At 47.3% G+C, this 15,650-nt stretch overlaps 1 protein-coding gene across 1 annotated transcript in view; it reads left to right on the top strand.

Annotated features, from left to right (window-relative positions):
* HTT (huntingtin) overlaps window positions 1–15,650 on the top strand; it is a 160,913-nt gene that overhangs the window by 21,042 nt on the left and 124,221 nt on the right. Inside the window, exons 2-5 of the mRNA XM_006875329.1 lie at window positions 4,651–4,734; window positions 10,623–10,743; window positions 13,256–13,315; window positions 13,850–13,929. Coding sequence (XP_006875391.1) covers window positions 4,651–4,734; window positions 10,623–10,743; window positions 13,256–13,315; window positions 13,850–13,929 — 345 coding nt within the window. The remainder of the gene's footprint in view (window positions 1–4,650; window positions 4,735–10,622; window positions 10,744–13,255; window positions 13,316–13,849; window positions 13,930–15,650) is intronic.

The following is a 15,650-nucleotide window of genomic DNA, read 5'->3' as shown; positions in this document are numbered from 1 at the left end:
TTTCAAGAGGTAACATATGATCCAGAGCCAATGATACTGCAGGAGGAAGTCCAAGGTGCATTGAAGGAATTGGCTAAGAACAAGGCACCAGGAATCGATGGAACATAAATTGAAATCTTTCAAGAAAGTGAGGCAGCACAAGAGGCACTCACTCATCTCTGCCAAGAAATTTGGAAGACAACTATCTAGTCAACTGATTGGAAGAAATCCATATTTGTGCCCATTCCAAAGAGAGGTGACCCAACGGAATGCGGAAATCATTGGACAATATATTTGATATCCCATGCAAGTGAAGTTTTACTAAAGGTAATACAGAAACGGCTACAATCATACATTGACAGAGAACTTCCAGAGGTTCTAGCTGGATTCAGAAGAGGATGTGGAATGAGGAATATCATTGCTGATGTCCAATGGATCTTGGCTGAAAGCAGAGACTATCAGAAAGATGTTTACCTGTGCTTTTATTGACCACACAAAGGCTTTCAATTGTGTGGATCATGACAAGCTATGGACAACATTGTGAAGTATGAATATTCCTGAACACTTAATTGTGCTCATGAGGAATCTGGATCTGGATCAAGAAGCAGTTGTTTGAACAGAACATGGGAACACTGAATGGTTTAAAGTTGAGAAATTTGTGTGACAGTGTTCTGTATTATTTCACAATACTTACTCAACCTGTATGCTGAGTAAATAATCCGAGAAGCTGGGTTATAGGAAGAAAACGTGACATCAGGATTGGAAGAAGACTCACTAACAACCAGCGATATGCAGATGATACAACCTTGCTTGCTGAAAGTGAACAGCACTTAAAATATTTAATGAGGAAGATCAAAGACCACAGTCTTCAGTATAGATTGCATCTCAATGCAAAGAAAACAAAAATCCTCATCACTGGACGAATAAACAGCATTCTTATCACTGGAGAAAAGATTGAAGTTGTCAAGGACTTCATGCTTCTTAGATCAACTCTCAACACTCATGGAAGCAGCAGTCAAGAAATCAAACGACGTTTTGCATTAGGCAAATCTGCTGCACAAGACCTTTTTAAAGTGTTGAAGAGCAAAGATGTCGGCTTGAGGACTAAGGTGCTCCTGACACAAGTCATGGTTATTTTCAATAATCGTATATGTGTACGAAAGCTGGACAGTGAATAAGGAAGACCATAGAAGAATTGATGCTTTTTAGTTATGGTGTTGGAGGAGAATATTTAAAATGCCATGAGCTGCCAAAAGAACAAACAGATCTGTGTTTGAAGAAGTGCAGTCAGAGTGCTCCTTGGAAGCCAGGATGGCCAAACTTTGTCTCTCATACTTCAGACATATTGTCAGGAGGGACCAGTGACTGGAGAAGGATATCATGTTTGGTAAGGTGGAGAGGGTCAGAGAAAAACAGGAAGACCCCCAGTGAGATGTATTGGCAGGATGGCATCATCAGTGGGCTCAAGCGTGGCGACAATTGTGAGGTTGGCCCAGGACCGGGCAGTGTTTTGTTCTGTTGTATGTAGGGTCGTAATGAGTCGGTATCGACTCAGTGTCACCTAACGACAACAAGTTACTGTGAGACCTATGTGGTATGCTGACTACTGTCAATTAATGATGTACTTTGGAGAAATGGAGGCAGCTTGGTGTGTATATATAAAGACCAAGTCTGTTGCTGTGGAGTTGATTTCAGCTCCTAAGGACTCCATACAGAGCAGTGCTGCCCCCTAGTGGTTCCAAAGTTGTAAATCTTTATGGAAGCAGGCTGGTGGGTTCAAACTGCCCTTTTGATTGGCAGCCAAGCACCTAGCCACCAAGACTCCTTTTGGTGTATACGAGCATCCTTCAAAAAGTTCATTAATAATTCCATTATCTTGCAATTCCATTTTTCCATGAACTTTTTGAAGCCCCCCCATATAGTAGCCCATTGCCGTCAACTTGACCCAGACTGAAGTGGGTCAGGCATTTAGTTGCTAACCAGGTGGGTGGTTTGAACCCGTCAGCTCCTCTATTAGAGAACAATGGCGGTCTTCGGTGCAGATGGCAGCCTGGGAGACGCTAGGAGGCAATCCACTTAGCCCTGCGCGGTTTCTATGAGTCATAATCGAGTCTGTGGCTCGGCGCCCTTTAAATCCTGGCAGAGGCCTTGGGTGGTACAAATGGATTGCTTGCTGTGGTTACCCAAAAGGTTGGTAGTTCAGATTCACTCAGTGGAAGACAGATCTGAGGACCCATTTCCATAAGATGACAGGCAAGAGAACTCGAGGGAGGAGTGTAGTTCTACTATGTCACACACGGAGTCACTCAGGGTCCGGTGTGGCCTTGAGTTGCGTTTGGGCAGGTAGGGTGACCCAGGGTCCCAGTGTGTCAAGAACTGAGGGGTTCCTACAACATGGCATTTCAGTGCTAAAACCAGGAAAGTCTGGGGCGAGCCAGGATAAGTCACCTAGCATCGGGCGACTCGCTTTCCAGATTAGGAGTGTTAGTGGCACAGTGGTTGAGTGCTCGACTGCGAACCAAAAGGTCATATGTTCAAACTCACCAGCTTCTGTGCCGTTGAAAGGTGAGACAGTAGGCATCTGTACCTATGGCAGTTTGGAAGTCCTGGGGGGCAGTTCTGCTCTGCCCTCGTGGTCACTATGCGTAAGAGGTGCATACATCGGGGAGCCTTAGATCTCATTGACTTGAATATTTGGGTCATCGTAGCTCACCCCTTCATCATAGACCTGGCGACGGAACAAGAAAATAGAAGTTGCTCGGTAGACCATGTCCTGCCATTGATTGTGAGCTGCAGTGTTTCAGCATGGTTCTGCAGAGGGGCCAAGCTGTGAGTGACAGATAGACAGGAAGAGGCTATCTCAAGGGCTGGCTCATACAGCTCGGGGGCTGCCAAGTCGAAGGAAGGCTGGAGACACCTGTGGCTCACAGGAGTGTGTGGGCGCCACTTACGGTGGTGGTGGTATCTAGTATGGTAAGTCATGGTGTCAGCCCCCCCTCCCACCATATACCCACTCCTGTCCCAGACCACCCAGAGCCCTTAGTAATAATGTTCATTATCAGTTTCCGTCTTTCACTCACATGAGAACGTATGATCAATATAGTTAGAAATTGCTTAAATGTTGTTGTTGTTATGTGCCGTGGAGTCGGTTCCGAGGCTGTAAATCTTTATGGGAGCAGAAACCCTCATCTTTCTCCTGCAGAACAGCTGGTAGTTTCAAACTGCTGACCTTGTGGTTCGCAGCCCGATTCATAACGACTACGCTACCAGAGCTCCTTGCTTAAATGTAGTCTGTTGTTAAATGCCATCCAGTCAGTTCCAATTCATAGGGACCCTGAAAAAGGTTTCCAAGGAGTTGGCTGTTGAGCTTAAACCGCTGCAGTCCAGTGCATTAACCCACAGCGCCACACCAGGACTCCTAAATGTAGAATGAGGGCGCTTTAAGAAGTTGTTGAAGAAATTCCATTCTTTTTAATCCCACGAACTTTTTGAAGCTGCCTGATATTCTTAGATTGTTGTTGTTAGGTGCCATCGAGTTAGTACCGTCTCCTAGCGACCCTATGCACAGCAGAATGAAACACTGCCCGATCCTGGGCCAACATCACTACTGTTGCCATGAAGAAAATCTAAATGTTCTTTGGTAAAATTTTTCTACGTTGAATAGAACTTTATTAGTAACTAACTGAGTGATGGCTTTTTTGATTAATCCTTTTCATATAATGATTAATTCATTTTCAAAGTCCCGGAGAAAGGTGTGACCGTCTACTTCTGTAAAGACTTACCATGCCGGAAACCCTGGAAAAGCAGTTCTCCTCTGTGCTTCAGGGCCGCCAGGAGTCGGAAGTAGATGGCAATGGGTCGGTTTCTTCTTTTAAATGAAGGTTGATAGATACTATTTACCATGCTAACGTAGCTCACTAAACCCACTGACCCCTAGCGACCCTGTGGGGTTTCCAAGGCTCTGGGTCACTGTGGAATCAGATTGCCACGTCTTTCTTCTGTGGAACAAATGGCTGACCTTGCCGGCAACAGCCAGAATTCCTTATGGGAGGAAACAGAAATCTGACAAAACCAGTGACTTATAAACCCCTGGCAGTGACACAAACAGCTGTGTGTTTGTAGTTGGTGTGATTTGAGGCAGCACTGTAATGGGGTGATGATGACAGCTCTGATGGGTACATTAGAAGGTGCAGGAAGCTGGAGCACCGTTTTTAGCCTTGTTGGTATATTGTCCCTGGGAACTGGGCCTATGAAAAATGTGTTTGTTGTTATTTTTATAAAGACGAGTCCATGTCTGCTGAGACAGCGCACAGAAATTTTATAGGCAGTCACCTCCTCTGACCCCTCTAGTGATGCCACTGCTGGCGGTTCTAAATTCTGTAGGTTGGATGGTGGCTAGGGATGTTGCACCTGGGCTGGGCACACAGTGGACTTCAAGTTTCCTTCTGTCTGGAGCCCAGACAACCCGCTGCTGTCACTTCCCCTATCTGTACTGGGGTCGCATTGTTCACAGACTGGAGCAGAGCACCTCTCCTGCCTCCCTGTCCTGCCTCCAGCTGTCCCCTGGTACGTGTAGAGTGACTTCCTCATAGTTAGTCAGTGTGTGGAAAGACACACAGTGGGTAATCCAACATGTGTTCATTTCTCTCCTCTTCCCTTTTTGTTTTTCAGAAAGAAAGAACTCTTAAACACCAAGAAAGACCGTGTGAATCATTGTCTGACCATATGTGAAAACATCGTGGCGCAGTCTCTCAGGTAATCTCATTCTGAACTCTCCAGAGAATAGGAAAACGCTACCTACTTTTAGACCCAAGTGGTCTTTGTGTCTCCATTTGCCTCCATATTCCTGGCTATTGATCAGAGATATCCAGACACTCTAAAGAGTAATGTTTCCTTTTTGTAGTTTATGTGTAACAGTTGTAACCATTATGATCATTGAACAGCATGGTTTTATTTAAGTAGCCCTGCTGGTCACTGTGTCATTATTTCAGAAACCCCTTTTATTGGGTATTTTCACTTTTGTTCTTTTTGCAGTAAGTGAAACAATATGTGCTACTGTTGTAAGTGCCATTGAGTCAGCTGGTAGGTCTGAAGCAGTGACCCTGTGGTTGGCAGTCTGGTGCTTCTCCTCCAGTACGACACGAGGACTGCGCCTTCCAGTGCGGCGTAGCGAGACCGGACCTCTCCCCTGTAGGAAACTCTGCTCTCAGCCCTGGATATTTCTGTTCATCTACTTAGCGTAGTGGTTACAAATCGGGCTGTGAACTTCACGGTCAACAGTTAGAAACTACCAGCTGTTCCACGGGAGAAAGATGAGGCTTTCTGCTCCTGTGAAGATTTACAGCCTCGGAAACCCTATGCAGGGTCGCTATGGGTCAGAACCGACTCCACGGCACATAACAACAACAACAACTCTTTGGGTGTCCTGGAGCTCGGGTTCCCTCACTTGCCCTTTCTTGCTGGTGTGAACTAGCGACACCTTCTTTACGAATCTCTTTCTGACATAGCTCTTGGTGGCTGCGGAGGGGCAGACATTTCACTCCTTCTCCCAATGGCTGATGTAGGAGGTGTAAGAGCCGGTGATCTCTGAATGCAGTCACACTTGGGACACGTGGGAAGTGCTTCTGTCTTTGGCTTTTCCCCTTGGAATGAGTAATTCCTGGTACTCTGCTGCTGGAGGCTGGAGAGAGAACTCCTTGTGAGCTGTTAGAGAAAAATCCTGGGAAAAAGAATCTTGATTTTAGCACTTCTGGTGATTCACCGAGTTTTTCTGTAGCCTTGCGTTGGTAGTTCATACTTTCCAAAGTGATTTTACATAATATACTCCATTTTAATATACCTTCTTCTCTCATTCATGAATATGGTGGGCGATATTTATTTCTAATTTGGAGAAGTATTGAGAGAAAAAAATGATATAGCAAGTGAGACTATGTCCTAAAAATAAAAACCCTAAACCTTCTGAGTTAGCATGCTATTTTCGAATACCACGCTGTGCTTTTTTTAAAGAAAGGTTGAATTCTCTCTCAACTACTTTTTTTTTTTTTAATAGGAGTGAGGATTAGGGTTTCAAATATGGCTAGGTCTAGGCCTAGGCCTTTGTTTATTGTTAGGGTTATGGTTAGGACAGTTGTTGTTGTTAAGTGTGGTCGAGTCAATTCCAACTCGCAGCGACCCTGTATAGGGTTTCTAAGGAGCAGCTGGTGAATTTGAACCGCCAACCTTGCAGTTCAATCAGACCTTGTGGTCCTGTACATTAACTCACAGCACCACACCAGGACTCCTGTTTAGGACTAGGGTTGTTATTAAGGTTAAGCGCTGGGTTAGGACTAAAAGTAAGGCTTGGTCTAGTTTTTAGGGTTACAGTTAGGTTTATTTTTTCTTGCATCTCTATCTCTGGTTCTCTGTTTTCAGTCTTATACCTCTGTTTCACTTGACATACTTCTATATGTGGGTTTGGAGCCCTGTGTGGTGCTCTAGGATGAGCACTGGACTGCTTGATTGATAATTCAGACTCACCAGCCACTTCTCAGAAATGCTGTGTAGGGTCACTTAACCCGCGGCAGCCATGGTGATATGTTAGTCTCAGGTGTTGTCTGCTGTGTTTGGTTCTCCGTCCAAAGGACTCCCTGGAGTGTTTTTTGTAAGATTGGTCTTGTTTTTACAAATTATTTGAATTTCTGTTTTATCTGAAAATGACCTAATTTTGCCATCATATTTGATGGACGGTGTTGCTGGGTATGTAATTCTTGGTTGGCAGTTTTTTCTTTCAGAGGCGTATATATGTCATTCCGTTGTCTTCTTTCCTGCATGATTTCTGCCGAGAAATCAGAGCTTAGTCTTACTGGTTCTCCTTTGTAGGTAACTTTTCGTTTTTCCTGAGCTGCTCTCAGGAGTCTTTCCTTGTCTTTGCCTTTGGAAAGGTTGGTTGTAATATTTGTTGGTGTTTTTCCTTTGGAGTCTGTAATGTTAGGAATTTGTTCAGCTTCTTGAATGGGTATCATCTTGTCTTTTATGATGTTAGGAAATTTTCTTCTAACAATTCTTGGACAATATTCTCTGTGGGTTATTTTGGTCTCTTCCTGTTCTGGATTTCCTATTACTCATAAATTATTCCTCATGATTATTCTTGTTGTTAAATGCTGGCTAGTCCGTTCTGATTCATGGTAAGGAGCCACTGGTGGCTTTGAACTGCCAACCTTACAGTTAGCAATCTGGGGCTTTTCCTGCAGCGCCACACCAAAACTTCTCTTCATAGTGTCCCACAGACATTTTAGGCTTTCTTTGGATTTTTTGTTCCTGATTGAGATGACAATTGAGAGAATTTTTTAAAGCACAGTACTTCTGCTTCCCATTGATTCAGTTCTGTCTCTTTGTCCTTTCAGTGTGTTAGCTCTAATTTCTGAAGCCATAGTGTTAATCTTTTGGCTTTCTAATTACGGGTTTTGTATGGTCCTCAGTTTTTTCAATTATTTGGTCAGTTTGTTTCCTGGAATGTCCCATGGTTTTGTCTGTTTTCTTTGATTTCATCTGGAGTTTTCGTGCTCTTTCTCACAATCCATTCAAGTTGCCTAATTAGCATTCTTTAAAAAATTCCTTGTCAGGTAGTTCTAATACCATTTCTGTTGCTATAGTTTCTGACCATATTTTGTTTACTTATTTGATGTATTCTCTCATGTTTCTTTGTGTAAGTTGAAACTGTGTGCTTTCTCTGAGACACTGGGTACCGTATTTATGTTTATTTGAAATTGCATATAGGTGTGTTCTCCGCCACTCAGCACCCCTCTGCTGATGGATGTGGTTGAGATCAGAAAGTGTGTACTCGGTTCATGTGCTCTGTTTTCAGGAGGGTTCATGTGCTTCCAAAAGCAGGGGCCCGATGTCTGACACCTGACCCTAGACAAAGTAGAAACCGTGCAGGAGGGCGTCGCTGGCTGCTGGGTTGGTGAGGGCGGGGACTGGACATGTGCCCGTCTATCAGAAGGGACAGGACAAGGGAGAGCTGCACCCCCTTGTCACCAGCCCCCAGCTGCGTCCTGGACTCGCTTGTGAGAGCTCCAGATGGCCATGCTGCTCCGCCTGTTGGTCTCTCTCCTGGTCCTGCTCCGCTTTTTCAGTGCTCTCTCGGTCCACTGCTCTGTCCTGGCCTCGCAAGCTCAGAGGTCCAGGGTCACCATTTTCTGTGTATCTGCTTACTCCACTATTTGCCCTGGGCCCTCTTTTTACTATTTATAAGCTGAGTGATTTGAGTCAAGTTTTAACTTCTTTGAGCCTCTGTTGTTTCACGTCTGAAATGTAAACTTTGATTTATAAGGCTCCTTTGAGATCAGATGGTCCATGTGAAAATGCTATAAAGAAGTATACAGGTGTGTTCATCAGCTAGCTGAGAGTGAAAGCTGGGTCCTGTGTGTTAATGGTGTCCACTGTCCGGGTGTAAGTGACCATTCCAGGGTGTGAATTCACTTTGTGTGGGTTAGCGGCTTGACCCACATTTGATGCCCTGCTGCTGTTCATCGGACTCCAAGCAGCCTGGTCTCCGAGAAGATTCTTTTACTTGGAAACAAACGTGCTGATGCCTCTCCGACATGAGATCTTGGTGCGTTGTCGTTCCCCTTTCTAGTTTGTTTGATAATTCTCTGTTGGATTGATGGACTGTTGGCTCAGACCCCACATATTAATAATGTGTGCTGAGAGAGCTTACGGCTGATTTGTGTTGTCGTTTGCCATCTTAAAATAATAGTTGTTAGTAGTTTTCACATGAGTTCATCTTTTCTGTTCTCGTGGAATATTATGGGCAGCTCACTATACCTCTTGTTCTAAAGAGGAGCAGCTAATAGAAGAGCTTCCGGAGCCAGAGAGCTTGGCCTTGGTTTCACTGGTTCACAGAACAGGTCAGTTTCTTTTAAGACCCTCTTGATTCTTTGTGAGTGTTATGGATTGAATTGTATCCCACAAAAATATGTGTTGGGATCCTAAGTACCTGTGTGTATAAATATGACCCTGCTTAAAAATATGTGTTTTCTCTGGTTATGTGAATGAGATCAAACCAGAGTACAGTGACTCCTCAATCGAATCAACTCTGAGTTGCTAAAAGCAGAAGAGACGCAGAGACCCCAGGGGGGCTCGTAATGCCAAGGAATTCCAAAGAAGGCCCTCCATCTAGAGCCATGGACTGCAGCCCTCTGAATCGAGAGACAATTAAGAGATGGCTCTCTGTCCATTTCCCTTTTCTTGTCACTGTCTATATAAGTGAGGTCAGATAGCATCTGTCCTTTTTTGATTCACCCATTTTGTTCAACATAAAGCTTCCAAGCACCATCCCTGTCTCCTCCTGGCTGAGGAGTACTCATTCCATTCTATGCATGTACCGCATTTCGTTTGTTTCCCCCTTTTGACTATTTTGGATAGTGTTGTTGTTAAGTGTCATTGTTTCAGTTCCTACTCATAGCCACCCTGAATAAGGTTTCCAAGCAGCGGCTTGTGGGTTTGAACCTCTGACCCTGCAATTAGCAGTCCAGTGCTGATCCTACAGAGCCACAGTGAAAATTGTGGTGGTGGTGTTAGAAATGCCCACGTTGGTTCCAGCTTGTAATGACTCAACCACAGAAGGAAACACTGCCTGGTTCAGCACCAGCCTCACAACCATTGGTAGGGTGGAGCCCACCGCCGCAGCCACTTAGGAGTCTCTGCTTTCTAGTTTGGAGTGACCCTGGGTGAACCTGAGTGACCTTTATAGAACAGTGCACCCAACTGCAGCAGAGGACATGCCCATTTCCAGTGCGCACAGACCCTTTCTAGGATGGACCCTGACGACACTGAGTTACACTGTATTTGAGGAAGGAAGAAGGGGCTCAGCTGAAAGACCACCTTCCACCTTGGGCGCTGTTAAGCGCCGGCGAGTCGATTCTGACTCAGAATGACCCTGTATAGGGTTTCCAAGGAGCGACTGGTGGGTTTGAACTGCCGCCCTTGTGGTGCAAACCAACCTTTCGGCCCAGTGCTTATCCACACCTTCTACCTAACTAGTGGAGCCCAGAGCAGTGGGAAAGGCTGGACGTAATGCAGGTGAGAAGCCCATGAAGCAGAACACAGAGACACAGGTGGTCAGACCACACTCCACGTCTTGGAGCATATCGTCAGTGATGTGCCGAAACCTGGCCAGAGCTGTGGTCAGCAGCTGGGCGCCTTTACCGTATCCCCGTCAGGGCTTTAACTGTGGGTCAGAGCTGACCAGAGTCTCGCTGAGTGTGAGGCCTCTGAGGCTTTAGAACAGGTGACGGAGAAATGAGCTTCGTCTCTGAACCTGATTGTAGGGTTCCAGGCACACTGTAAGTCGGACTAAGAGAAGCCTGCCCGCTGGGCTCCTGCGAGAACTGAAGCCGCAGACTTGAGGTGTGCTTTGCTAATCCAACCTCCCTTTCTTCTTTCTTTTGCAAAGTGCTTAATTTGAGAACAGTTTCCGATTTTGGAGCAATTGTGATGTCCTCTGGGCAGTCCCTGTGCACCCCACTCCCCTGTCCCTCCTCCATTGTCACCATCAGTGTCCCAGTGATGCGCTCTCACTCCGTGCAGCCCACTGGAGTCCCATCTAAGGCTCATGTTGACTGGGACATGTGCACTCTTTGCACTTTTCTTCCTGATTTTAGAAATTCTCCGGACTTCCAGAAGCTGCTGAGCATCGCTCTGGAGCTGTTTCTGCTGTGCAGTGACGACGCCGAGGCAGATGTCCGCATGGTGGCTGACGAGTGTCTCAACAGAGTCATCAAAGTAAGCACGCTGGGCCTGCGTTGGCCGTTCTCCGATTTCCAGCCACAGAGTTGCACAGTGAAACAGCACATGCTTAGTGAGCGTGTGTGCAGGGGCCACTGTGCTTGCTGCCGTCTGAGGTGTAGACTGTGCTCACCGTGGTCCCCACGGTGCCTGGGTCGCTGGGGAACTCTGACTGAGCAACCCCAGAATGCGGGTCTTTGGTGTCTGCTGTCTCTCTCCTTCCTGTCCCCTGGGGCCTGCCTCAGGCACTGCTGCTTGCTGGTAAAGCTGTGATTGGTCAGGTGGTCAGGTAGCCAGTTAGTAGGAGTGAGCAGAAGAGGATGAGGAGACCAGCATGCCAGTGCAGTGGGGGTGAGGAAGGGAGCACGATGTCCTCATTCAGAGTCAGTACCCAAGGCGCCATCGCTGGAATCCTTTTTCCCCTATTCTGCTGTATTCCATGGAGACCAGGAAGTTGTCTTTCTTAATGCCCTCCTCCTCCTCCAGTCCCTGGTCACCTGCACTGTGGAGTTTCTGGTTGGAGTTTTTGAATGGCTGTCCAGTCTTAAACATTGTTCTGCTTGGAGGCTGACCGGTGCCAGCTCCGAAGAACTTTCTCCAGAGACTGTTTTCTGTCCCTGGTGAAGGAGAGAACGTGGCTTGTTGCTCCGCACTGAGCCCAGAATGCCAGCCTGGGTCACCTGGTTTCTTCCTTTCATCTTGAGGATCTTGAAGAACAAAGCTGTCTGCGACATCCTGTCCCCATGTCCAGCAGAGGACTTCCTGGCCAGACAGCGTCTGTGGTTGCCGCTCTGGCTCCTGGAGGATTCTAGCTGCCCCCTTCCTCTTTGGAGAGGTCACCTGGTGTGTTGGTGATGTTCTGTTGCCGAGGGCTCAGCGCGCTGTAGAGGCCTGCTCTCGGGATGCTTCCCGGGGTCTCCTGACCAGGATGGACTGTTTATGCTGCCTCAGTTCTTGAACTTGAACCCTCGGAATCAGAAAAGCTCGAGACCCACCACAGGCTGTCTTCTTCATGCTGGGTGGGCGGCCAGAAAGGCACAATGTGTTCTCCTGTTGGCCACTGTACACTGGGCATCACCCTGCATTCGAGACCTGCTGGACAGAAGGGACCGATGGGCCGTGGACTTTGGGTCCTCTCACAGCCCTTCCTCCCTTCCTCTCCATTTCTGGTCTCCACGTGCAGAGTCCACTCCTCATGTCATGACCCTAGACATGGGAGGGACAGGGCTGGCCGGGCTCGCTCAGCCTCGCTCTTGGGCTTCCCATTCGGCACGTGGGATGTGGCTGCTCTCCGTTCCCCATGGCCTCAGAGCCTGCAGTAGTCGGGTGGACCTCCGCTGCGGCTGAGGACAGGATAGGCATGGGAGAACAGGGACGCTGGCGTTGGGGCTGTGAGAGAGAGACAGAGATAGAGGGAGATGCACGGTGGGTGTGGGCTGGGTGTGGCCACTAAGCGTGGAGGGGAGAGCCAGGTGGTATGTTACCCCTCAGCCCCTGAAGGACTAGAAATCCCATTCTGTGCTATTTATCAGGGGCTTGAGTTGTGGCTTCTCTTGGAAATTTGGTATGAGTTAACAATCAGACTTTGACATGGCTTCAGTGTTCATGTTTTAATGTCTGTCTGGTTTGGGAAATTTAGTACGTTCAGACAGACATCAGAATTGAGATGGCCACGTCTCTGAGGCCAGGCTGTCTACCCTCAGAACCTCCCACCATGTGCCTCTGCTGTGGAAACTCGAGCTTACTGAATCAGCTTCCTTTGACCTAAGACCTTCTTGACACCCTCTAGTTAGTACGGTCTGTGTGTAGTTGGCGTGTGGGTGCCATGGCCAGTTGTCCTGGGTAGAAGCTGGCCATGTAGGCATTACTGTTGGTTTAGGCCTAGGAGTGAGTTGAAGGGGGAGGAGGAGAGATTTGCTTTGAGGAACAGGAAGTGCGGGTCGTGGGAACTGGCCAGTGAGGCCAGCCTAGCCCTTCAGAAGTGCTCCCGGGACTGCAGTCTATGCCATGAAACAAAACGTAGACGCTTTCACCCAAATCACAGTCAAAAGCTCAAGGAAGGACAGAAGTAGTGAAGCTAAGTGAGAGAGATGAGAGACAGAACATTTTCCTGGGGGGCCGGGAACACATGCTGATCTTAGACATCACTCACCTCCTGTGGGCATGCTGTTTGCTGTTGGACTCCTAACCGAGTAAACTTCTAGTGAAGACGGACAGCATAGTCGTTCCAGGTTAAAGAAAAGATTCAGAGAATCCCCATCATGTACCATTTTCATTTTTGATATCTTACTAGTTTATAATAAAAGTTACATTTTTCTTTTTTCCATATTTTCCTCAAAGAATTGACTCAGATCTCGTTTATTCAGGAACGTCCTGCATGCAGCCCCCCAGGGATCTTAGTGTAGTTGCTGTTGGGTTTCACTGTGCCCCAACTTTGAAACTTGGTTGCCCTTTCGCTTTCTTCCAAACTGCTAATGCAGCCGTTTTTACGTCATGTGCTTTGTTGTAGGCTTTGATGGATTCCAACCTCCCAAGGTTGCAGTTAGAACTCTATAAGGAAATTAAAAAGGTAAGTTTATCTTTTCCATGATGGAGCAAATCGGTCATTGTATGATACTGAATAGCTTGTATGAAAGTTTGTCTTTTACTTAATAAGTGAAAATGTCAGGAGGAAATTCTGTTTGGTAAAGTAGACTTTTGGCTTTTCTTCAACAAGTTGCAACTTCATTTTTAGTAGCTGGGGAGGGAATTAAAAGTGGTGCCTTACTTTGTTGTTTATAACGTAATTGAAAGGCGCCTAGTAGCTCAGTGGTCAAGAGCTTGGCTGTCCACCTGAAGGGCGGCAGTTCAGACCGCTGCCTGCTATGCTCCGGCAAAGATCCGCAGTCCCGGAACCCCGCTGGCAGTTCTGCGCTGCCCTCTAGGCCGGCAGCGGTTCAGCGTCTTGCCTTTAGACCTCACCATTTCTAAAGTTGCTGTCAGCTGCTTTATTCAGTGAAATGGCCTTTTTCCTGAAAGTAGAAATTAGCATTCTGAAAAGATGAGTTGGCTTCCACGGGGTCCTGTCGGTGACCCTAATTCTGGTGTGTCATTCCCCTCACAGAATGGGGCTCCTCGGAGTCTGCGCGCGGCCCTGTGGAGGTTTGCCGAGCTGGCTCACCTGGTTCGGCCGCAGAAGTGCAGGTAAGTTGTCAAACGTTTGCGTTTTTCTTAAGTGCCCAGCTCTGCTCCATGCCAGTTGCGTCCACACAGTCTTGTTCATTTCTCCTTCCTAGCTCTGCCCCCGCTCAGAACCTTTCTTGTACACTTGCTCCATCCACCGTGCCCTGGAGACATTGAGACAGTGAGCACCAGGGCACCAGGGCTCTTACCTGACTGTTCTCGTAGCAGCTCAGCCTGGGAGCAATGTCTGCAGTAGTGTCTCAGCGATACTGAAGGGTGAAGACAGACCTGCTTTGTTCTTGCTTGCTGGAGGAATTCCAGAAAGCCGTGCCGTTGTCGGCATGTGACGTAAGCTAGGACCCAACCAGTTGTGAGGGCCTCCTGAGTCAGCACTGTGCCCCCGTTTCAGGCATCTTTGGCTTGATCCCTGACGGTTACGAAACAGAGAGTTAGTCCGTTGTATTTTGAGTTTTAGTAAGAGACTCTCATCTAGCTGCAGAGGTACAGCCACTCAGGAAGTTTTGAGGAAACACTTTTCCTGGTACTGTCTTCCTTTTGAGGAGCCCTGGTGGTACTGTGGGATAAGCACTGGACTGCTCACTGAAAGGTCGGCAGTTCATGCCCACCAGCCGCTCTGCGGGAGACCAGTACGGCTGTCTCCTGTGAAGTGACATAGCCCTCCTCGGAAGCCCTATGCAGGGTCGCTGTGAGTTGGAGTCGACTCCATGGCAGTGGGGTGGGTTTCGGTTTTTCCCTTCATTTTGAGGAATTTGCTGTAGCTCTGAAGTGACACATCCCACGTTCACCACATAACAGCTGCACCAGTGACCCCGTAAACGCAAACAGGCTTCAGAAAGTTCCTGGGAATGGAACTTTTCCACAAACGTGTTAGAGCCCCCTGCTGTAACTTGGGTAGTGCCCAGTCCCTGCCTTAAAATTCTTTCCTGGCTTCTCGGTGTGGTTCACCTGAAGTGCTGACTCCTCCACAGGCCTTGTGGCCCTGTGACCTCACAGCCGGACATCCATCCATCCATCCTCTTCACACAGCCAGCTTTGTCCCTCAGAAGGGATGGCTGTGCCCCCTCAGCCTCACCTCCCTGTAATACATGCCATCCTGTGCCCCGACGTGTTGGTCTCTTCCCATGAGTGTGACCTCAGAGGATGGATAGAACTGTCCTGTCGGGTCTTCTCAGTTGTCATCCCACAGAGCCCCTGGGTAGATTCGAACCACTAAGGTTTTGGTTAGCAGCTAAGCACTTAACCAGTGCAGCACCAAACTGCCATCTGAGGACCTGCATGCTGCCTATCCTGGCGGCTAGCGGGCAGGATGGTACCGTTCTCCGCACAGTTTACAGCCAGGCGCCACATCCTGCCCACTGCATGGTTGGTGGCCACTGTCTGCTCTAGATTCTCCTCTCCTGTGTCACATCCAGTCTGCATTCACAGGAGGACCGCGGCTTATCTCCAAAGCCTTATTGAGTTCACACAGTTGTTTTTATTCTCCCTTTTCAAGAAAGCTTTATTCTCAGTTTTTGGCCTTTGTTTTTTGTTTTTAATTTAAGGTTTTTAATGTGGATTGAGTGAAAGTTTACAGGGCACATCATCAGTTTCACATTCAGCAATTCATATAACTTGTTTCATTACGTTGGTTATAATCCCCTCCATATACCATCAGTTAAAAAGTATTTCTCTGTATCCACTTTAGCTTTTTTAAAAAACATACAAACAAAAAAACCCACTCA

This window comes from Chrysochloris asiatica, unplaced genomic scaffold (genome assembly GCF_000296735.1).
Source record: "Chrysochloris asiatica unplaced genomic scaffold, ChrAsi1.0 scaffold00319, whole genome shotgun sequence".
NCBI lineage: Eukaryota > Metazoa > Chordata > Mammalia > Afrosoricida > Chrysochloridae > Chrysochloris > Chrysochloris asiatica.
Note: the sequence above shows the minus strand (reverse complement) of the source record. Positions and strands in the feature narration are given on the sequence as shown.